Source organism: Trichechus manatus, unplaced genomic scaffold (genome assembly GCF_000243295.1).
Source record: "Trichechus manatus latirostris isolate Lorelei unplaced genomic scaffold, TriManLat1.0 scaffold00137, whole genome shotgun sequence".
Lineage (NCBI taxonomy): Eukaryota > Metazoa > Chordata > Mammalia > Sirenia > Trichechidae > Trichechus > Trichechus manatus.
In genome coordinates, this window is record NW_004444073.1 from 2,228,728 (window position 1) to 2,253,487 (window position 24,760).

At 36.3% G+C, this 24,760-nt stretch overlaps 1 protein-coding gene across 2 annotated transcripts in view; it reads right to left on the reverse strand.

Annotated features, from left to right (window-relative positions):
* SEPTIN7 (septin 7) overlaps nucleotides 1–24,760 on the reverse strand; it is a 100,724-nt gene that overhangs the window by 20,210 nt on the left and 55,754 nt on the right. For both annotated transcript variants that reach the window (XM_004385307.1, XM_004385308.2), the window contains exons 5-10: nucleotides 17,080–17,180; nucleotides 15,798–15,932; nucleotides 7,784–7,901; nucleotides 3,219–3,311; nucleotides 2,053–2,149; nucleotides 400–451 (exon numbers count right to left, since the gene is read on the reverse strand). In XM_004385307.1, coding sequence (XP_004385364.1) covers nucleotides 400–451; nucleotides 2,053–2,149; nucleotides 3,219–3,311; nucleotides 7,784–7,901; nucleotides 15,798–15,932; nucleotides 17,080–17,180 — 596 coding nt within the window. The remainder of the gene's footprint in view (nucleotides 1–399; nucleotides 452–2,052; nucleotides 2,150–3,218; nucleotides 3,312–7,783; nucleotides 7,902–15,797; nucleotides 15,933–17,079; nucleotides 17,181–24,760) is intronic.

Sequence of the window (24,760 nt, forward strand, 5' to 3'; positions counted from 1 at the left end):
TGGCCACACAGCTTATTTTGTATTTTCGCTGACTATTTTAAAATCCTGGAGAGTGAATCCAAGTTGTCTTCATGTGTGGTTACTTCAGTGATAAATAGATACCAATTTAACTAAATTTATAGAATGAACACAGACTGACAAAACAGTCGCAACAATGGACACAACAAGATGGACTGACACAACAGTCACAAAAATGGACTCAAACATGCCAACAATCATGAAGATGGTGCAGGACCAGGCAACATTTTGTTCTGTTATACATAAGGTTGCTGTGAGTCAGAGTCAACTCAGGGGCAACTAAAAACAACAAAAATTTATAAAGGACAAAAAGTAAATCAGTCCAACTCTAACTTTATTCAGGGAAAAAATTATGGTATTTTCAGCATCGCGCATACTTACCTTATCAACATATTTCTTAGAATTGTAAAATCACAATGTTCACCATTTTCAACTATAAGAAAAAAAAAGACCATATATATTATTTTCACTAAACCCAGTTTTTTGAAAGAAAATTTCACAGGAAATTGGGGGTAGGAACAAGAGAGTACGCAAAACAGTTTCATTCTTCATTACAGTTTAACACTGTAACATAGTATTCAATTTAAGGGCATGCCAGACAAGTGTACTGTAACATTTCTTTTTTGCTGTCTAATCCTCAGTGATTAAAATATGTAAACCTAACAAATGAGCTCTCTAGAAGCAAACACTTGAAATTTTGAAAGGGGAGTGCATGTATTTCTCTTAATTGCTACTACATCATTACCACCAAGGTAAACAACGGGCAAAATTATCTGCCAAAAATGACTCCAAAAGGAAGCTGCCTCACACTGGAAAAACTAAAAAAGGTAAAAATATATTGGCATTTAGAGAAAAAAAACCCAAAATTAAGAGTAAAGCATATATTTATTCTATACAAAAAAAAAATCTACATTTTAAAATTTTGGTGGGAGCGAGAGGGAATCACATCAGGAAAACTCCCTTAAGGTAACCAAAATGAAAAGGAAGTCATAAACTTTAAGATCTTTATTTTTAAGAAATGTATCACTAATAGGAACACTCCCTGGGGGGAGGAAGGGCTTTACCAAAAACTAGAATTACAAAGCAATTTCTCCAGTGCTATTTCTAAAGAGTATAAACGTTCTAAAGCCTCCGCTCTGCAACTGAAGGTTGCCTGGGTAAGAGAGAGAACTAGGAACAAGTACAGGGTATGGGTGGGGAAAGTCATTGATAAGGTCAGTAACTTGGAATAATATCCTAACCAATACAGAATTGTTCAAAGTAATATTAATAAATAGGTAAAACAATCATAAATTAATCTTGGTTCTAAGTTACTATAATACAGAAGATCAGATATTAGGTTAAACCAATATAAAAAAACATAAATTTGGGAAAACACTCCTATTGCCAAGAGGACTTCAGAGGTTTGATGTTATAATTAAGATAAAGTATTTTATGAGTGATTAAAACTCCTTACAAAATGAGTAATGAGGATCTCTTAATAACAAAATGTTTTTATTCTAAAGATGTGATGCCACAAAAGGTGACTTTTGTCCTGAGGAAAGGAGATTTTGAATGTTTTGACTGAGCTTTTAAAGGTTGTTCTTGATTTTTCTTGAGGATCCCATATTCATCTGAAAGTTGGCTAAAAGCTACTAGTAGGCCTTCTCTCTAAAATTATTTTCAATTTCTGAAGATTCATTAGATCCCCTAGAAGTAATCCTTGGGCCCCAAGATAGAACCCCTGTATTATAAGTATGTTCTCAGACAAAAAAACAGGAATAGACTTAATGACTTAATAATGGGAAAGAGGAGGATGACAACTAACTTCTAAAGTAGCACTATTTTAGGATTTAGTACACACTTGACGTAATAGACACAAGGTCTGAGAAACAAGAGTGTACTTAAGAGGAAAATGAAGCTGAAATGAGAACTATCTTGGAAATCTAGAATATATCAATGCAGTATACACACAGCACTACCTACTACAAATGTAAATTTTTAATCACATTTTGAGAGATCTTATAGAAAGTCATTCACTGAAGAAAACCTTACCTTCAGCAACACCCCAAGGATACTGTCTTCCTCTGACCCTTTTGCCATTAACTTCAATGATAGTATTACTACCTACCACAGCAAGAGGTAAACGGTCCTATAAAACAAAGTATTCTTGTTCAAATACATCTCTGTAGTCCTCGCAAATCCAAGAATAAAGAAGTTACATCATTCAGCAAATTAGCAAAAATAAAAAAAATAAAAATTTACCTTGATAGTTTCTGCATTAGCTTTTATAGGCCATTCAATCACTATTTAGTCTATTACCACCACATTGTATTACCTTCAAGGTAAACGATGGGTAAAATTATTTGCTAAAAATGACTCTAAAAGGAAGCTGCCCCTTTGGAAAAATTTTTTAAAAAGGGTAAAAAATTACACTAGCATTTAGAAGAAGAAAATTAAGCTTGTGACTAGTCTGCCTGTCTGATCACAAGCCAGTCCTAACAGTACTGGCAACAGGGAATATTATACTTGCCAAGTTCTAACTTTTGGAACTTCATATCCATACTAACAAATATCATACAAATCTGTATTCATCCATACTAACTCTGAACATAGCCTTTCAAAATTCTTGTGGCTCCCAGAAATATATAAGAAGTAGTTATTTTATGAAACCTCAGAAGTGCTTCACTGCTCAGATAAAAGTATTTTACTATTCCAAGATAATTAAATTATTTGCCTACACAATGCCATTGATCAATACAAAATTTTAGGTCCAGGATACCTAGGAAAGCACTACAAATTGTAATACTAAATTATGCTGGTATAGATTTTTGCTTGGTTTTTTTGTTTTTAAAAGGACAAACAAAAATACGTTTTTATCCAGCTCTTAAACGTTAAACAGAACAGTGCTTAAGAACAACTCCTTTCCCTTCTCATCTCTTGATCTGCAAGGAGGAAAACTACATAACGTGAAACCAGCTAATTAAAAGTCATTTGAAGACAAAATTGTGTTATTCATCTCTCTATTCCAAACAATGCCTTCCTTCATATAATAATCAACAAAGTTAATTTGACAAAGTTGAATTGAACACTAAATAATTTCCCTACTCATTTTGTAAGCCAATTACGTAAAAACTGATACATGTTGTCTTTCCTGTGGCTATTACAGTATGCTTTTAAGGCCCCAGAACATGTTATTACATGTATCGGTATAAGCCTACCTTTATCTTTTTAACAAGCTTATTTTCTTCTTCATCATCTGTTTCTGGAAATTCATATATTTTAATTTTATGTTCTTGGATTTCTTTCATTATCTAAAATGGAAGAGGAAGTTAGCAAATGAGCACCACTCATAATTCGTACATTACTCTTATTTTTATTATACTCAAATGCCTACTACGAGTCTTCAGCATTAGGTCCTTTAATGGTTTATAAAGATACAAAACTGTATCTAATATCAAAGCACTATGCTGGTGTTTTGCTTTTTTTTTTTTAACCATAAAGTTGATATATAAATACCATTCTCAAAATCCAAACACTCGGGAAGTGTTAGGTATATGGTTATCATATCAAAAGAGTTATAAAAATGACATACGACCGCCAGAAAGGGATTTTCCTAGTTGATTTTTACTATAATGGCTTTGGGCCCTGGTGAAGCAGTGGTTAAGAGCTTGGCTGCTAACCAAAAGGTCGGCAGTTCGAATCCACCAGCCTCTACTTGGAAACCCTATGGGGCAGTTCTACTCTGTTCTACAGGGACACTATGAGTCAGAATGAACTTGACAGCAACCGGTTTGGTTTTCTGTTTTTGTTTTTTTTAAAATAATGACTTTGGTCATTTATTTACAATGATTGAGATTCTTACTCTAGATGGAAATTCAGCTGAGTCAACAGAACTAAAGCTCACCTACAAATTTTACTAGAATTTGGCAAGGTTGACTAAGAAAGAATAAGGGCAACAATGGCCCACTCATCAGAAAATATTCTCATATGTATATGTGTATACATACAAATTAATCAGCCCACAAATATTGGGCAAGAGCACTGGGAGAAAACATGCCCTGGAAATTAAGAAGCTATAATAGAGAGACTGCAGAATACCAAAGAAAGCCAACTTATTAATAACATCAGAAATGATCTAGTTCAAATTAAAAGATATTGTCCAAAATCACTCAAAATTCTAAACAGAATACAGATATCCAAATATTTTAACTACCTACCCTATTTGACCTCATAGAACTAGTTCCCTAACCATACTGACATCTTGACTCTACTCTGACAGTAGGGTCCCCAGAAGCAAGGGAACAAACAAAATACGTTACATGGTAACTGTACTACTGTACTGTAAATAGAAGTAAAGATGTCCACTGGGGAAAAAGACAGCCACAGATCTTTTAGAATTTGGGTACATTATATATACAATTTACTTAGAAAAACATGAGAATAAATGTCAAAGAGGCCAATAAGCAACTAGAAGAGAAAAATAAGGAGCAGTAGCTAGCTCTAAGAGCAGTAGTTCTTAGAGGTTCTATAGAAAAATGAGTGAACATCTTCAAAGTAACAAATATCAAAGCCCCATCCTAATCTACAGAACCAAGCAATAGGGATAGAGTACAATAACTTATTTTGAAAAAGCTTTCTAGGTGATTCTGATAGGCACTCCTGGTTAGGAACCATTATCCTAAGTATAATAAACAGAAAACTGTACAACCACTAGAATGCGTGTAATTTGAAAACAGAGATCATTGCTTATTCCTGTTTTCTGTCTCCAAGCCCTCAGTACAATTCCTGGCACAAAGGATTATTCAGAACAATTTGGAATAATTTACTTCAGAGGAAGTAACTAAAGTAGGTAAGAGAGTGGTTCTGGTTCTATACTGCCTATGGTTCAAACCTTGGTTCTGCTAATCACTAGCCATGTGACCCTAGGCAAGGTACTCAATCTTCCTGTCTCTCAGTTTGTCTGTAAAATAGAGACAATAATCTGCCTTATAGGTCATACTTAGGCTTAAATGAGTTCATACATATAAAAGTGATCAGCATAGTAAATGCTCAATCCCAAACAAAACCAAACCCAGTGCCATCAAGTCGCTTCCAACTCAAAACAACCCTACAGGACAGAGTAAAACTGCCCCACAGGGTTTCCAAGGCTATAAAATCTTCATGGAAGCAGACTGGCACATCTTTCTCCCGCAGAGCAGACGGTGGGTTCGAACCACCAACCTTTCAGTCAGTAGCCATGTGCCTAACCACTGAGCAACCAGGGCTCCTTAAATGCTCCATAAATGTTAGTTATTCTATCATGTAAATAAGAAAAATAACTTTAAGATTATTAATTTTGCTGATTTAAGTAAATCCAGATACAAGTGAACAAATGTATTACAACATGATTAATATTTGAAACTTATAAACAACACATTATAAAATAAAAATGGGAGTGAATAAATGGGAAATAAATGAAGAAACATATACTCCTGACAGCAATATTAAATATAGTAAAAATAATATACTAAAACATTTTTAAAATTTATATGGATTTAACATAATTTCAAAATAAACATCAATAGGTTTTTGTAACAAGTTTTAAGGTATTCTAAAATTACTACTGAAAAAGATGAAAAAACAAAGTGTTTTGTTATAAAGGGGACTACAAGGACATAAAAAGATAATTAACTCCCAAGATCTATTTTTTAAATATTATACAAAGTAGCTGCAGTTTAAAAGATGTAACACTGGCCTAAAATACAAAACAGACTACTGGAACAGGAGAGATTCCAGAAATTGTCCCTACATTTCACAGAATGCAATACCTAACAAACTAAATACAGCAAAACAAGGAAAATGAGTCATTATTTAAATTAATACTATTGAGGTAATTGGTTATTAGCTCAGAAAAAGCTTAATCTATATATATGTGTTATAGTGTAAATAACTAAATGGATTAAATACTTACAAAATCTCAACACATTAAAAATGAAACGAACAATAGAAATTCAGCTGTGGAAATGCAGTAATATAACTGGTAGACAATAGAGGAAATAAATTTTAAGATGAGTAAGTTCAATTATGTTCACATAATGAACTTCTATACAATGAAAACAAAATTAAAATATAAGAAGCAAAAGAGAAAAAAGAAAATACTTGTGAAAACAAGAGATTTGACTAGCCAGAATGAAAAGAACCCATATAAATACATAAAGGCAATACCAAGTACAGGTAGTCCCCGATTTACGACATTCTAATTAACGACGAACTGTACTTAATGACCATCTGTTTTCAGTGGGGTTTTTTTTTGGTACAGCTTATTATTAGTAATATGTACAACATACAATGATGCAGCACGTAATGTGCTGATGTTATCATTTTCAGAAGTTCACTCTCTGATGTTCAATTTTATGATTTAGTGTTCAAAACACTGTTGCATAGATTTAGTTTTCTAAACTAAATCAGGGGCTTCAGTTGCTTGAAAACATGGACCCAAATGCTGATCACTTTGCTAAAGTCCTTAGGCAGATTAGGGAAGCAGTGAGACATTACCGTGAAATCTATGAAGAAAAAAAGAAAAGAACCATACAGACAGCTCTCACTAATTTTCTGATTAGAACCAACATCCCCATTCTCAGAGATAATCCGGATGATCCAGAATCTTCCACAAGTGGAGTTATTACCACAACTGACAAAATGCCAACGTTGTCCAACTCATCTTCATCGTCAGAGTAAATTTTTATGATTTGGGTATTTTCTAATGTATGTATGTATGTGTCTATTAAAATGTATCTGTAAGTTTATAGGTAATGTTTCTAACCCACAAAGACAAATAAAGATTGGATTTATAAAGATACTGATTAATAAAAGGCAATAACGAAAACCCCAAAAAAAAAAAAAGAGGTATTCGACTTATGTCAGAACCAACTTACGACGGAGTTGTCAGAATGGAACCCCACTGTAAATCGGGGACTAGCTGTACTACTGTCCAAAAAGACAAATGATTTGAACAGGATGTTCACCAAAGAAATAAAAAATAAACACTTGTTTTAAAAAGTGCTTAGCCTTTCTAGAAAATAAAAATAAAAGTTAAAGAAACTGTTGTTGTTTTTACTTGTTGTTCAGTCCATTCCAACTCATAATGACCCTACAGAACAAAGTAGAACTGTCCCAGAAAGTTCCCTAGGCTGAAATTTTTACAGGAACAGATAGCCAGGTTCAGCTGGTGGGTTCGAACTGCCAACCTTTCAGTTAGCAGCCAAGTACATAACCATTGCACCACAAGGGCTCCTTAATTATCAGGTATCACTTATTCCCAAAAAGTTGTAAAAATAAAAATGACGAACAATGCTGGCAAGGCTAGATATGAAATAAATATGTTTGTTGTAAAAGGAATGAGGCTGTTTTATTGGGAAAGCACCATGGTAAAATAAAAAAAAAAGAGAGAGCCCTAAACATAATAATACCCACCTAAGAATTCATTCTAAGAAAATAATTCTGAAGAAAAGGGGTGTGGTCGTGTGGGCTACACAGAAACATCTACAGTAGTCTTATTTATACTATCCCAGTATTTTCAAAAATTACCAAAGGATAGGGGTACTATGATAGTGGATAAGAGCTTTAAAGAGAAAACAACGGCACAAGATTATTTTCAGTAAAAGTTACTTTTAACACAGCATCAACAACAATACAGCAAAGCAGCAAGAAAAATAGATTGCAATACATTATGCAGAAAATGATAAAAACTGCAAATTACACAAATGGTATAAAAATCACAAGAGTTCAAACTTATTCTACTCACCTGTTTTTTAAACTGTTGGCACTCCTCTGGTGTGAGTGTGTCTGCTTTGGCAATAAGTGGGATGATATTCACTTTTTCATGTAAGCGCTTCATAAACTCAATATCCAATGGTTTAAGTCTGAAATACACAATATTTATTATGACTAAATTGGTCAATCTGGAGGAATAGATTCTTCACATTCCCAATGCTAAATTAAATACAATGGAACTACTTTACAAGATCGTGGGAATCACACAGGACAGGGCAATGTTTCATTCTGTTACACATAAGGTCACCATGAGTCAGAGCCAACTTGATGGCAACCAACGACTTTACTTACTTATAGGAAACACTCTCTGAAGATGTATTGGGCCAACAATAGTTAGGTACAATGGAACTTCAACAAGTACTGGAGTGGTTAAGAAGGCTTCGAATCCTGCCCTTGAATCCCCTGGTCATAGGATTTTAGCCCTAAAGAGGAACTGGAAAAACCAGGAAGGCTCCTAACAGAATTTCCTAGAATAATAGACTACATATTTATTATTCAAAATTTGTGACTTGCAAATTTATTTTTAAATGAAAAAATGGCAACCCTATTTCAACCCCACATTCAATTCTTACTATCAACTATCTTTCTCAGAGAAGATGCTCAAAAGAGTTATCTTCTTCATTATTCCTTTTACCCATTACAGTCTAGCTGCTGACTCCACTTTGACATTATACTTTCAAGAAAGTCACAAAATACTTCCTTGCTGCTAATACATTAGCAGCAGCTAACTCATAAATACTACGGTGCTTACCATTCATTACTTTCTAAATTGCCCTAATTTGCAGAATCTAACATTTAAAAAAAAAAAAAATCCAATGCCATCAAGTCAATTCTGACTCATAGTGACCCTACAGGACAGAGCAGAACTGACCCATAGGGTTTCCAAGGAATGCCTGGTGGATTCAAACTCCCAATCTTTCGTTGAGCAGCTGAACGCTTAATCACTATGCCACCAGGGTTTGCTGTTCCCTGTTAGGGTACTTTTCAGGATCCTCTCTGTATGCTAGCCCCTTAACAGCTATGTTCCTCAGAATTCTCTACTAGGTCCTCTTTTCTTCTTACTCTACATTCTATAAGACATCATCTACTACCAAGAGTTCAATTATACTCTACAGGCCAACAACTCCCAAATGTTCATCCCCAGCCCAGATTTCTCTAGAGTTCCAGACCTGTGTCAAACTACCCAGTAGATACGCTACTTCAGCATTTCACAAGCACCTTACAATCTTGATAACCAAAAGCTCACCTGAACTCCCAAGTTTTCCCTCCCCCTCACCATGCTTCCTATCTCAGTGAATGGCATTATTACTCAATGGCATCCAATTATTCAAGCCTGAAACCCAGGATTCCTCCTCCTCTAATTCTCACTTCCAAAAATTCACCAAGACTCACTGAACAAAGAAATATATTTATATATTTATCCCCACTGCCGTTACCTTAGTTCAGGCCACCAAGACCTTTTATGTGGGCAACTACAAAAGTCTATCTGGTTTTCCCCCAAACCATCCACACTGTAACCAGAGAAGTCTTTAAAAAAAAAAAAAATCCAAATCTGATTGAGTCATTCCCTGACTGAAAACCTTACTGAAGAACAGATTCTTTAGCTTGCGTAGGCTACAAGACCTATTAGGACAGTCTCTCCAGCTGGCCTCATGGCTTAGCATTCCTGGCCTTTCCTTTGCCACCACCTACTTTCAATGTTCCAGCCTTTATAAACTTCGCACAATTCCTTGAAAGTACCATACTTTGACCTCTGTTCATAGGCTAATGCTCTGCTGGGAACACCTTTCATCCAACCTCCTCCTACTTGGTCTGCCTAGTTCCTATTCATCCCGTAGGATCTTGCTTACAATTCCCACTGCCTGAGGGACTAGGCATCTTTCTCTATTAGTGTACTGTATAGTAATCGCCTACTTGTGTATTTGTTTTCCCATCTTCTCACTAGAAGATTCTCCAGAGTATTTATCTGTGTCCCTAACACCTAGCACAGTGTCTAACACTTGATAAGGTGTCCACATATTTGACAAAAAAGAGTGAACTGCTGCATATCCTTATATTCTTTAGTAACTCTAAGTAAGTAAAAACCAAAGAAATTTCTCACATCTAGAATATACTGTGGAATATAATGTTCCAAAAGATTCAATGAAGATAATGGGAATATTTTGCATAGGAATACCATTCTAAAGTGGCATCCCTTAACTTTTTATAAAACTAGTAGAAAAATAGTTCTAAGTTATATAATATTCTGATATAAATTTTATTGACTAGTATCTTAAAATAAAGAAAAGCTCTTGTTGTTAGGTGCCACTGACAGACAGACAGACAGACAGACAGACAGACAGACACACACACACACACACACACACACACACACACTTAAAGCTGGGGAGGAGGGCTGGGGCCCTGACATGCTGATGAGGTATTCCTTTTCATTAATGAATAATACTATATCTCACTATGGTAGTGAGGCTGGCTTGGCAGAAAGATGGGAGTGAGGAGGCAGGAGGAAGAGATGGAGAATTGAGATAAAACAGATTGCTGCTTCCTACTCTAATTCTCCTTATCTTGAACCCCTTGGAAGTTGTTGGGATTCAGAGAATAGGGAACACTACGGGAAAGCAAATACATCTGTAATAACACTATATTATTTGTAAACACTGCTTTTACCTCACTTGTGCTAATTGAAAGAACGCAACGATCTTTGAAAATAATTTTAGGTTTTGCTTCTTTTCATCAGTACATACAACACAAAATATAAAAGACATGACCTATTCAATGTTAGAAAAATTTATAGTTCACTTTCCAGATTATACTCATGACTAAAATTTAAACTACCAACACCTCGTTATTATAGTAAGTTCATACAAAAGTATAAGCCTGCTTAAACCAAGGACAGAAAAGCAAAGAGTTTCGTTAATCTAAAATTTCAATACATCTTAAGAGCATTTAATACAAAATATTACAGTCAAAAGCCCAGTTAATAAGATTTTATACTCAAAAACAGAACAATACTTGCTAATATTTACATTCCAACTTTTAAAAAGAAAGACACTTAAAATAACCATGACAAGGGAATTGGGGACATCAACCTCTTAAACAGAAAATAACAGAGTTGAAGAACATTTAAATTATTTAAAAAAAAATTAAACTTTAGAAAAAAAAATTTTTTAAAAAATACCCTGATAAAACTCTCCTGCCTTTCAATGAGTTTATGTTAATGCGTGAAGAACAACTCAGAAAAGGAGGGTGAGAATTGCTGCACAACTCTAAGAATGTAATCAATGCCACTGAATTATACATGTAGAAACTGTTGAACTGGTGTGTTTTGCTGTGTATATTCTCAACAACAGAATAAATAAAACAAAACAAAAAACCCTCTTGCCCTTTTAATTAGTATACAAATTTCAGAAGCTTTCAAAATGTGAACAGCAGGAAACATTTAAATCACACGGAGATTACATTCTGATTGAAAATCTTCCTCTGTCCATTTAGTTTTATTTCAGTTCATCTTCCATTACAAATTTAGTTTTTTAACTGTTGCTTTTAAATGACAGAAAGTCCTTTACAGAATTTCTAGAATCTAAACCAACTTTAGAGGGAAAAGACTATTTAATCTGAAAGCCGATAGCAAAATAAGATTACTACAGAGCAAACGATATATATGTATATATATATATGTGGGTGTGTGTGCGTGTATGCATTTCTAAGAAAACCTTCTGTATAAAACTCACTGTAAAAACGGCGTGGCGTCAGAGGTCCTTTAACTTCAAAAGGGGGAGGAAAATCAAGATTAGCCATTAGCCCAAAACTGATGATTCCTATGAGGTGGAGGTTAAATATACCTCCACCATCCAGTATTTTTACCAATCCTGACACCAGCCATCTCTCCCACAACACTCTCTACTTCTCTGCTGGGTTCAATAATGGCCTCATAATGGCCAGACAGAACTCACAGACCATACTCACAGTTATGGGGTTTATTAGGGAAGTAACAGGCTACAATTCAAGATCAGGATCAACTTGGAAGTAACAGGAACAACTCAGGATACAGTTCTTCAATCAGGACAGCTTCTTCTTGGCCTGCTGCTGCCAGGCCCTGTGCTCTTGGCCTGGGCCCTGTGCTCTCGGCCGAGGCCCTGCATTCTTAGTCCCTGCTTGGGCAAGTGTTACAGCTTTTTAGCTCTGCCAACAAGTATCGGAGGCAGCCCACTCAGCCAGCAAGCCTCCTGCCTGAAGATGCTCAGCTCTCTTGCTCCATGGGTCAGCATGCCCACCACAGCTGCCTCACTCCGTGGGCCAGAAAGCCCAATGTGCTATCTTGCTCCAGTCCCCTGGTTCTGCTGCTGCCATTTCTCTGTCACGCTTGCTTGCTGCCACTTCTCACCCTCTTGTGCTTTCTCCAGTGCTACAGTTCTCTGTCTCCTTGTCAAGGAGGTTATGCAGCGCAGGAATCCCTGGGTCCAAAGAATGCGCTCCACTCCTGGCTCTTCTTCTTGATAGTAGTGATGTCCCCATTCTCCACTTCTGGGACTGGCTCCCTTTAACCCTAGCAGAGTGGCAAAACTGACCAATCCCCTAGTTAGTGTTCCATACATCTTATTTACATGGTCCCATCCCCACAAGGGTTCCATGCACTTTATTTACATTATTAGCAGGCTGTTCGATCCTCTTGGTGGGCCACAAGCATCCTATTTGCATAGTCCCACCCAATCATTTTAAGGGAGTCACAAGACCATGCGTGGCTGGAAGGGCCATATTAAGTAATTTACTGCACCGCACTCACTGACACTGATTTGTTTTAAGTTGCAATCAATATCTAAAAAGTGAAAACATCATCTTAAAATTCACATTCCAAGTTGGTCAAAAAAAAAAAAAAAAAATCCACATTAAAAAATCGTTTTAAAAAAAAAACAACTATTAAAAAACCACTGCCGTTGAGGTGATTCCTACTCACAGCAACCCTACAGGACAGAGCAGAACTGCCCCATAGTGTTTCCAAGGAGGAGCTGGTGGATTCGAACTGCTGACCTATTGGTTAGCAGCCCAGTGCTTAACCCGTTGCTGTCAAGTCGATTCCAACTCATACTTACCAACCACTAAGGCAAGGGAAAAAAAGCAACAAGAGCTGAAATCATAAGTTAGTCCTGCATTCAGCGATGATCACTTGGCAGGACTGGGTGGGGGCACTGCAAATACAACGATGGACTGATTTATAGTTACTCCTAAAAGGGATTCCTCAAAAAAGGGAATCCAGGGACTACCCAGACAAGACAGAAAGGAGTTGCCATCAAGTCGATTCCAACTCATAGTGACCCTACAGGACAGAGTAGATCTGCCCTATAGAGTTTTCAAGGAGAGCCTGGTAGATTCAAAGCTACCTACATTTTGGTTAGCAGCCACAACTCTTAACCACTACACCACCAGGGTTTCCTCATCTACCATAGTGCGTAAAATTTCCATTTGTAGTGAAAAGGGGATTTGGAACTCTGAACATAAAATTCAGTGCATATTCTTTCACTTAATCCACAGTACCACCTACCAACAGCCAAACTTTTGTTCAATTTCTAAAAATAGTTAATCCTTTCACCCCCTACTGGTACATATCAATACTATTTACATTTTCTGCCTCTGGGGTTTGTAGAGAGGCTGTTTTTACCACTTACAGTACATACTGGCATTGGGGCAGGAATTTATGTAACTGTGTAAAACAGAAGGAAGTTCATCAGCACCATATTTCTGGGTTGAGAGGTTATTGTATGAAGTGCTGCATCCTGGAAGAGTGACCATGTAAAACTTTTGTCTCTTCAGGTTTCTATACAGCAAGATAAGGCTTGTAATTATATTTGCTGTTTCCGGAAGGTGTAATTTTTGGGGTCAGGCAATGTTCAAGTAAGTTATTTTCAGGCACAATACAGTGTAAGCATGCTTCCTGGACGTACTCTATCACCACCAGTACATATTAAGTACTGCTTACATTTTTTGCCTCTCAGGCTTCCGAAAAGCAAGATAAGGCTTGTAAGTATATTTACGATTTCCTGTGTGTTACTGGGAAGGTGCAGTTTTCAGGATTAGGTAATATTCAAGTGAATAACTTATTTTTAGCCACAAACCAGGGTAAGCACATCCAGCTCTGACAGGTGGGAAAGCATGTACCTGTCAAAGGAACCAGAAGGCAATGCAGAGAATGCAGCACTAAGAAAAAGTAGACTTGAACAATAGTTATGTGCAGCCAGTGCAGGATGACTTAATATGTTACCCCATGTTTTCAAAAGTTTCACTCAACAAAACTGTTAAAATGATTTTTTTCCCTGCCTCATTCCATCTGTCCTACCTCCAAAGCATACTAGCACGTGTTCCACACAATATTTATAAAAATCCATCATACATAACAAAAAATTACTGACACTCAATGATTCAGCATGCACTCCATTAGTGAAAAAACATTAAGTCACCAAAAAATTACAAACATAAAATAAGTCAATAATAAAAAGCTGTTCAAAAGTACATTTTTACAGATAGAAAATAAAATTCTGAACCCCTATCGCTTGTGACAAATAATGGCCCAAAGCCACTACACATCAATTGAATCATATAAAATTTTTTTCTTATAAAAAAAAAAAAACAGAAAAAACTTGTTTCCCATGCAATTTTAAGAAATGCATCTTCTCCCAGGGGATAGTAGGAATGTGATTTCATGAGAATTATTAAAACTTGGAGAAAGTCCACAGGTCTAATAATAAAACTGGTTATAAGCTGACAAATTTCTACTGACCTAGCTACAGATTAAGATTTCTTTCTTTGCTACCTTCCAGGAAAAATCCCCAGCAAGTTAAGCTAGAAGTATAAAAATAAATAAATTCAGGAAAAAAACTACAAGAGTACTTATAAGAGGCTATACAGTGTGTTATATTTTTCAGATTACTTTTTTTGAGCCTTTAAAATGGATGAGCTAGTTTAGTGATTTAAATGTGTAAATTTCTGAGAACATTGTACAAGAATATTGGACATAAAAAAAGAAAACATTTTCACTACTCCAACTTGACAGTGCACAAATGGCAAATTATATAACTGAGGCTCCTCATTAAACCAAGAAAGATAATGATAATGGGCTCCAGCCTATCTAGAAAAAGGTGGACGGAGAGGCAGAAAATAGAAGAGAAAGGTGCTCCTATAAAGGAATTGGTTCACGCTACTGTAATCTGGGTATTAGATTACTTATGCTATTTAATCAATGTTACTCTGATGCTGTATAACAGTCCAGTTTTGTCTGATGGAGACATGGCAGAGGTACAATCATCAAGATAGTTGAATTATGCTGAGTCATTTAACCAAAGAAAAAACTGAAGATTAATTAGAAACATGTGCAGGTGACAATGACATATCTACTCAAAATGACAGAGGACGTACAAAGAACAAAAAAGGAAGTACAGGCTGACTGTACTAACAGAACAATCAAATCAGAAGGATGTTTAGATATTCAGATCTTAACTCCTAATTAAGTAGCAGAGTTGATGACATGATACTCAAACAATGTGACTGTGATACCTTAGGAACAATAGAAGCCAAACAAATTTATCAAAGAAAGAAATAGCATGTGAGAACATCTGTCTGTCATACCTACAGCAAATAACATCTCTGGGTTTTTTAGAATATATCTAAGCTAATTGCTATGGCTGCTTTTCCTTATTTGGTGGTTCAGTTAGTGGCAAAGAGTGGTCAAAAAGAGCTACATTAGCCACATTCAGACATCAAACCATAATGGAAACACTGTTCCTTTCCTCCTTAGGTATAAGGAACCAGTAGAGAGTAAAATCATTGTTGGCTTACCTAGAACTTAAGCTTTTCTACAAGTCATTTTTACATGGAGTTTGGGACTTTACATTTGGTATACTTTGGTATAGTTTTAGAGGTAAGGCTTGCTAAAATAAGCATGCAATGTTAAGTAATAGTAAAGTAAATGTTATCAGAAGCATCAAGGTACTGACCCATGTCCTGAAGGAGCAATGAAGTATAAACAACACTGCACTCTGTTGTCAGGCATCTGACGTCTGTTCACTCGAGATTCTGCATTTAAGTAGTCTTCAAATTTACTATCGATGTAATCGATAACAGGCTGCCAGCTATAGAATGCAGATAGATAAAACAATTAAGTTGCAATTCTGTATATGAAGGTACAACTGGTGACTCTATTTAAATGAGAATAGCGGTAATTAGCATTTTTATTGTTGGTTTTTGTTGATGATTTGTGACTTAGGAGACCCTATTTGTTACAGAGTAGAACAGCTCCGCAAGGTTTTCTTGGCTGTAATCTTTACGGAAGCAGATTGCCAGGCAAGGGTAACTTAGGGTGAGAAAGGGTGCTGCCAGGTGGGTGTGAACCACCAATCTCTGGGTTAAGAGCCAAGAGCAACGAGCCGTTTGTGCCACCAGGGACCTTTTCTGTAATCTGTATTTCTAAATGGACAAAATCAATTTAACAGGTGGAAGGAATCTTCTCTAGTTATTATTTGTACATACTAATTTAAGAAACAGGCATAAATTATGTTGAATAAATCTTAATTCATTATTTCTAACTTTCCAAATAAAATAAAACCGTCAAAATACTGCTAATTTATTATTAGCATATTATTTGCATTGATGAGTTTATCAAAGCTACTTTCTACAACAGGAAAATAAACTATACCCAAGAAGTTATAAATTTCAAATGAAAAGATTACTGTAAATAATATAAAAACAGCATGATGAGCTTATTTAGATGTTGTAAGAACTGACAGAAAATTATTTCAAAAACAATGTGGAAATCAGAGAAAAATAGTATTTCTTATAAAGTACTCAGATATTACTTACAACTAAAATTTGATGGGAGTTTTCTTCACTTATAAAAAAAATGTGAAGGTCTAAAAATCAGGTTTAAGTTAGGATATACTAGAAAATAATTTATACAAATGAATAAAACTAACAGAATGAAAAGTTTTTAAATTTCTTATATACATAAAGAGAGTTCTTTAACTAGACGTTGTTTTAGAATTTAATTCTTTAAAATAATTCTATGTAGGTATTATTTTCATTGTATAGAAAAAGAAATGGGTTCAAAGGCATTAAGCAACATTGTTAAGTAACCTGACAATGACCCCGAGTTCCATTACTTAAAGTTCAAGTCACCTTTGCTAAGATGAAAAGTTTTATAATATCAGGCAGGGAAGTTTAACTACCTTCCCCACTCCCCAAATGCCACTAAAAAGCACTGAGTACAAAACCCTTTCTTACCAATTACTATTATCCACTGCATCTCCAAATCCTGGGGTATCAACTATCGTGAGCAGTAACTGAACTCCACCTTCTTTGATTAAAACTTTGGATTGTTCCACCTGTAAGAGTCATTGATACAGATATTAATATTGTATATTACATTAGCAGTTTCCAACAAGGGGCAAGAGGTAGGGACATAAGTGTTTATCAAAACCAACTGGGAAGTTTTTTCCAAACTAAATCTACCCACTCCCACATTTCCTTTAAAATCAATATACTGTGGACATAAGAAGTCCTGGATACTTTAAAGAAAAGCACGTATGTAAGTAAATAGTTTGCCAAGCTCTTAGCAAACTCATGTAGGGTTTATGGCTCATACTTGGTATAGGGAAGGAAGTATGAACTGTTAAAACAGTAATAACCACTAAAGCCATAAAATACTTATAGAACCTAAATGTATAGCTAATAATACAAATAAACAATGTGTTTGAATGATTCAGTAATTCATAAAATCAAATGTGATTAATCAGACAGGCACATCTAACATTTATATTAAATGTTTTCCTGGACTAACTCCATCTAGTTTGGTCCAGATCAATTACTCAAGTGAACTTATTACCATTGCCAAATCTTTCTCAACGTGGCTGTAATTATTAACACTTGTGTTTATGTTATGGCTAAGATCCAATTCTCTTCTCAAATGTGATACTGCACATTCTGGCCAGTACAATCAGCAAAGGTCTAGGCAGCGAAAAAAATGTCTTCTGACATGGTGAACCTCTATTAACATTGTTTAAGATCTTTACTTCTATTTAGAATTTAAAAAAAAAAGAAAGAAAAGAAAAAGTTTTATTTGACAGAGGACACTGGACTTAAACAACAATAACAACAACAGTTCCTGGTAAAATCTAAGATTTTCTGTAACCCCAAGCTCTATATCCAAATGTACATTGATCGTTCATCCTGAGCATGTTTCTGCTACATGCAGTTCTCCTCTGTGCTATAGGGTCACCATGAGTCAGAATCAACTCAAAAGCACACAACAACAACAAGGCAAAAGAAACACTGACTAAAACAGGAAAAGAGTAATTCTAATTCCCCCAGGAAGACAGGTTTTCGTTCAATACACAGGCATATTAAGTACTTATTAAGGCTAGTGGCTCTGGGTATGCTGATAGGATAACTAAAACACAAAAATTATACCCAAACTATGAGTGCTAAGTGCCATCCAAATAAAAAACCAAGCCCACTGCCATCGAGTCAATTCAACTCACAGCAACCCCATGCGTTAGAGTAAAAATGCTCCAGAGGTTTTTCTGGCTGTAATTTATGCAGAAGCAGTTCGCCAGGTCTTTCTTCTGTAAAGCCACTGGGTGGGGTGGAACTACTAACCTTTAGCTTAGCAGCAGATTGCAAACTGCTTGCACCACCCAGGGACCTCTAAGTGTCATAAACCAAAAAAACCAAACCTGTTGCCGTCGAGTCAATTCCGACTCATAAAGACCCTATAGGACAGAGTAGAACTGCCTCGTAGAGTTTCCAAGGAGCGCCTGGTGGATTCGAACTGCTCTTAACCACTACACCACCAGAGTTTCCCTAAGTGCCATAAGATGGTACAAATTAAGTACTGTTGGATTTAAGAAGAAAATGTGAAAAGCATGTGAAATGTAAAAGTCCTGTGAAAAGCAACTTCAACCATTCATGTTGATTAACAGGGGTTTGGAAAGGAAAAGTGACTAATTTTGGGAAGAAAAAGTCTGGTTCACCTTTAGAGATTATAGAGATGGTGATGTCTTTCCATTTCTCTTTGGCATTTTCTTACAGATACTAGCTGACGGATGAAGTGTGTACTGAGGAGTCGGGACTAACGATTGTTGAACAAGAAAGTCTATAGTAGCAATGTCTAGTAGAAGCTTCTGCAATGATGGAAATGTTCTATTTGCACTGTCCAATATGGTAGCCACTTACAACAAAGGCCTTGAAATGTGGCTAGTGAGACTGAAGAGCTGAATTTTTAATTTTATTTTATTAACTTAAATAACAAAATGTGGCTAGTGGCTACTGAACTGGACAGTGCAGGTCTACAGCAATCGAGTATTATCGTGAAAGAAACTTTGCTATCTCTTAAAATTGAAAAAAATTGCCAGCTTGGATACTCATGTCCATGGAAAGCTTCTTACCTTTTAGACAAATAAGAGGCAATTATCTCTTAGACTAATGTTTTTCCAACTCTTTTGAACCTGATATAAACCATCAGTGAAAATTCTGAGGACTTCAAATATATATATATTTACTTAGCTACCAAATATATACAACTGGCAATCTGAATGTTAAATATTAATTTGTCTTAATTTCTCAGGATTAAAAAAAAATCAATAAATAAGAATTCTAATATGTTCTGATCATCTTGAGTATCCAAAATGGCTGCACATCACTCAAGACAGCATTGTTTCACATCACCGAAGATAACACAGCTGCTCTGGTACCAGGTTACCTTAATCATATGAGGGGGCAAAATGCCTCAGAGGAAACAGACTCATCAGTGTTAGATCATCAAAACTAAAACATTTTTAAGTGATACTATTTCTCTGGCTTAGGAATTTTACATTTTATTTAGCTGGTGGCACAGTGGTTAAGCTCTTGGCTGCTAACTGAAAGATCAGTGGTTCAATCCCACCAGCTGCTCCGTGGGAGAAAGATGTGGCAGTCTGCTTCTGTAAAGATTTATGGTCTTGGAAACCCTATGGGACGGTTCTACTCTGTCCTATGGTGTCACTAGGAGTTGGACTTGACTCAACAGCAGTGGGTTTTTTGTTTTTGTTTTTTTTTCCCTCTAGTCAAATGACAGGTCAGAGCTAACATCTCAATGTATCTTGAATTCATTCCTATCACCTGCATGAAAAGTGATCATTCATTTATTGTAACCATCACTGAAGCAGAAATATCCAAAGTAAACATACTATCCCTTTACCTAATAATTCTTTTAAATGACATACTACTGCACATTAGAAACTGATGCAAAAATGTAACTTCTACACGAATCATCTGCTGATTTTTCTTGTTTAAATTAAAACAAAACTCAGTTCGACAACCTAATTGCTTATTGACTTGGTTAAAAAAAATGAAGGTCTGTATTTTATATCCTTAGAGAGTCTGTTTATAAGGCTTCTTTTCCTCACTGGCCTATGGAATTCTGTGTATCCGTACATGGTCAAATACAAAGAAGTCAGCAACATACGGAATCCAGAAAACATAATTGTAAACTAGTGTCATTCACAGGAGCCAACTGTATCCTATCATCTGGTTTTGCAAGTATCCTCATGGGATGCATGGAAAACAAATTAGTCCAAGTTCAGGAATTTCAAACTTTTCTTAACAAATCTATCCCAAATGGCTATTTTCCCATGCACTTTACTTTAGCAGGTCACATCAGCATATTTTATGGCATCACTCAGAGTTCTCTAAGTTTAAATGCATTAATTTAATACTGAAGGAATGAATCAAGGGAATTTTTAACTGTTTCTCCCTGAAAAATAAATAAAACTAAAGCTCATTAAATCTTTATATTATTAATTTACTGAGGCCTCTTTTGGCTTTCTAAATTCCAGAAATCCAAGGCATTCATTCTTCTACTACTGTTCAGTTTCTCAGAGACTTTGTGGCACAGTGGTTAAGAGCTTGGCTGCTAACCAAAAGTTCGGCAGTTTGAATCTACCAGCCGCTCCTTGGAAACTCTATGGGACAGTTCTACTCTGTCATATAGGGTCGCTATGAGTCGGAATCAATTCAACAGCAAAGGGCTTGGTTTTTGGTTTTGGTTCGGTTTCTCAATCTGGGGAAAAAAAAAATCTCCACCTTTTAACAAATGGGTTTCATTATAAGCTTCAGAACCTGAAGAGAGTTAAATACACTAAACTTTTCTAATCTAATGTTTAAGAGCCATTTATTGAGATAAATTTAGGTACCTCAATGTTTGTTATTAACTCAATATAAACTGATGCTGTCTTTTGGTGTTACTTAACTATTTAAAATTTTGAGGACAGGATTACAATTTCCCGTCTAGAATTCACCCCTATCTATGCTTCCTCAGGAGGTGGCATTATAACCAAAGCTCTGAAGAGACTTGAACAGCCTGTGATATTCTGCTTAGCTCAAACACAGGAACTATCTATTTCGACTATTTAATGGCTCTAAAGATAAACATCATCTTAAATGCTTTGTGTTCCACAAAAAACCCAAAGAGGCAATGATCAATAGCGTAACAATTATATCTAAAGACTACTTGCTTTTCATCAAGATACAGAAGTAGTTTACTGAAAAGAAAGTTGATCCAAAGATTCCAATTCCATCTTCTACTTTCTGAACCTCATTCCCCATCTCCTTACTTTGAGACTTCAAGTCACTTGCCCCTTTCATTTTTTATTAGCAACTCCCTCCCCTAAAACTTCTCCTTCTTTCCCTTTTTAGCTCAGATCTCATTATGAATTAAGCCATCTATCCACACCAGGAGCAGCCCTGGTGGCTCAGTGGTTAAAGCACTCAACTACTAACCAAAAGGTTGCCAGCTGGAACCCACCAGCCGCTCCATGGGAGAAAGATGTGGCAGTCTGCATCCGTAAAGACCGACAGCCTCGGGAACTTTATGAGGCAGTTCTACTCTGTCTTACAGGGTTGCTATGAGTTGGAATCGACTTGATGTCAGTGGGTTTGGTTTGGTTTTTTATCCACACTATAAAATTTATGACTTTTAATCTCAACGGGCAATTCCCTGCTACCTGATAATTCTTTTATGTTCTCTGTAGTCTCATGCCTCTCCCATTTCCCAGTATGACTATTTCAAACCTTTACTACTCTTCCCAAGTTCTCCAAATATTATTAATGGCACCATGCTCAGCAAAGCACCACACCTTACTTCAAAATGAGAGCATCCCCAATTTGTTTGAATCAGCACTGAGCCATCCCTCTTGTTCAGTGGAATAAATCTTTCTTCCTAAGGCCTATTCCTCAATCTATGTTGGGGATCTGACCACGTTTCATCTTAAGGTCATCTTGACAGCTATTTAGTCTATTTCTCCTGTATCTTCAACCTCTCTTTCTCACGGACTGGACTCTGCACAGGATATAAACATTCTCAGGTCTCTTTTGGAAACAAAAACCAAAATACTGTCTCAGCCTCCTATGCTCATCTGTAGGTATTCCCTTTCATCCTTTCCTTCATATCCCCACTCATCTTCACTGCCTACTTCCCACCCCACTGCTGTCTGGCCCTCTATCCCTCCTACTTCACTGAAAACTATCTTGCCAAGGTTGCATCCAAGGCACCTTACAGAAGCATCTTTCTCACTAAATCATAAGACTCTGTCTATATTTTCCACTTGATTGTGAGATCCTTGATAACTGCGACTTGATACAAGACAAGCACTCAAATGTCTGTTGTGTGAAAGACTAGTTCAAAAATAGCAAAAATGGACCTACATCTATAGGAGTGCTATAGAAATGCTTCAAGTCTAAAAAGCATGTTATTTTAGGGATAGTATTCATTGTTTTCACCTTTTCTCACCTCCCAAATTTCTGTACCCACTTAATACATAATAATGATTTACAGGCTTAGAGTCCTGGGTGGCACAAACAGTTAAATTTTCAACTACTAGCCAAAAGGTTGGCAGTCCGAAGCCACCTAGAGGCACCTCGGAACACAGGCCTAGCGATCTGCTTCTGAAAGGTCACAGCCTTGAAAACCCTATGGAGCAGTTCTACTCTACAAGTATGAGGTCACCATGACTCAGAATTGACTCGACGGCAACTAACAACAACAGGACTTCACAGAGAAAAAAAAAGTTTTTAAAGGGAACCAACATAAGGTTGCCAACTAATAACTTAAAAAAAAAATCTATCACTGTCATCATCTTACGAAAGAATTCTCTTGAGAAATACAAATGGACTTAATCTCAAAAAGTAGTCTTAAGAAAGGACAGCTGGCAACCTTTCAATGATAAATAGATTTTAAATGTTCAACAAAATTATCAAATAAAATTTAATTGTTATCATATATACAACACTGTATATAATATTTTTCTTTAGAAATTTTCTCAATCCAGGGATCTATATTTGAGACTGCAACATGAAGTTGAGCTAAAATGTCCTATTTTTTTCTATCACTTCATTTTAACTAGTCGATTGGTAGAAAATATGTATGAATGAATGAAAACGGAAGCAAAGAGGTACCATTTAATTCAATTTGAAATATTCTCAAAGAACTGAGAAAAAGAATCAAGGAAAAACAGTCCCCTCTCTTAAGCTTACTTTCTCCCCCCAAAGCCAGGATGAAGCCAGTTTGCAACAAGCCAGGATCATTACAGAGCAATGATTCTCAAAGTGTAGTACCCTAAACAGTAACAGTATAACCTGATAATTTATTAGAAATGCAAATTCTTTCGGCCCTGCCCCAAACCTACTAACAGCAAACTCTGAGAAGGGGTCTCAGGAATCTGTTTCAACAAGGCTTCCAGGCGACTGTGATGCACGTTAACGTTTGAGAACCCCTGGTATAAAACACTCCAGGACTGGTGCTGGCTCACATCTGGTGTTGCACAGCACAAGGTCCAGAGGTCCAAGATGCAGGTCAGGAATTTATCTTAGAGGGCTTCTATCTAATACCGAAAACTTCACTCAAATCAGAACAACTGACATATAGGAACTTCAGAATCATCTCTCTGTTTAGTATAGACAGTTTCTCCTCGCCTCTAAGACTGAATGTGAAGAAATTTCTCCTTTAAGAAACAAGTCTTTCATAATTAAATGATGCCCAGAGAAAAGATTATGAGATCATGGTCTTTACATTTCACTCCCCATTCTGCCACATCACAGGGGATAATTTTTTGGTGGGGGGGAGTGGGGGGTGGGGAACAGTTGAAAATATTCCAGAAAGCCTTCGGGGTCAGGGAAATTATAGATATTTGCCTTTTACAACTCAGGATTATATGTTTCTACTGGCCTAATATATCTGGGCTGAGATGTAATACTGCTGACTACTCCCCTGCACTAAGAAAATTTATGAGCTTCCCAGAGCAGATCATTTGCTACACTACTGGGCTTGGGGAGGAGTCAGCCCACTATAAAAGTTGATTATATTTTATTCTCTAACTACAGGCTGGCAATTAGTGGAAATTAACAGCTGAGTGTGGTTAGGGAAAGAGTGGAAGAGAGCCATACCAGTACCACTGCCATCCTAGGGTAACTAGACACACTCAAAGCTACATCTCCCTGAGGAGCAACATCAGAGACTTAACAATGGGGGAGGAGGGGATTGAAGATAGACTTCACTAAAATAATACTGCCAGCCACTAAGCAAACAAACAAGAATATAACAATAACAAGCCTGGGGCGGGCAGTATCCATAGCTGCTACCTTATATAAAATGTCCAACTTCAAACAAAAAATGATGAGGTATCCAGGGACAAGGACTTAGAAGGCAGAAGGGGACAGGAAAGCTGGTGATAGGGAACCCAAGGTTGAGTAAGGACAGTGTTGATGTTTTGTGAGGTTGTTAACCATTGTCATAGGGCAACGTGTACTGTTTAATGAGAAACTACTTTGTTCTGTAAACTTTCATCTAATGTGAGATAGCAGCACAATTGGATGAGCATAGTCAATGTCACTGAACTGTGCATGTAGAAATTTTTGAAATGGTGTATCTTTG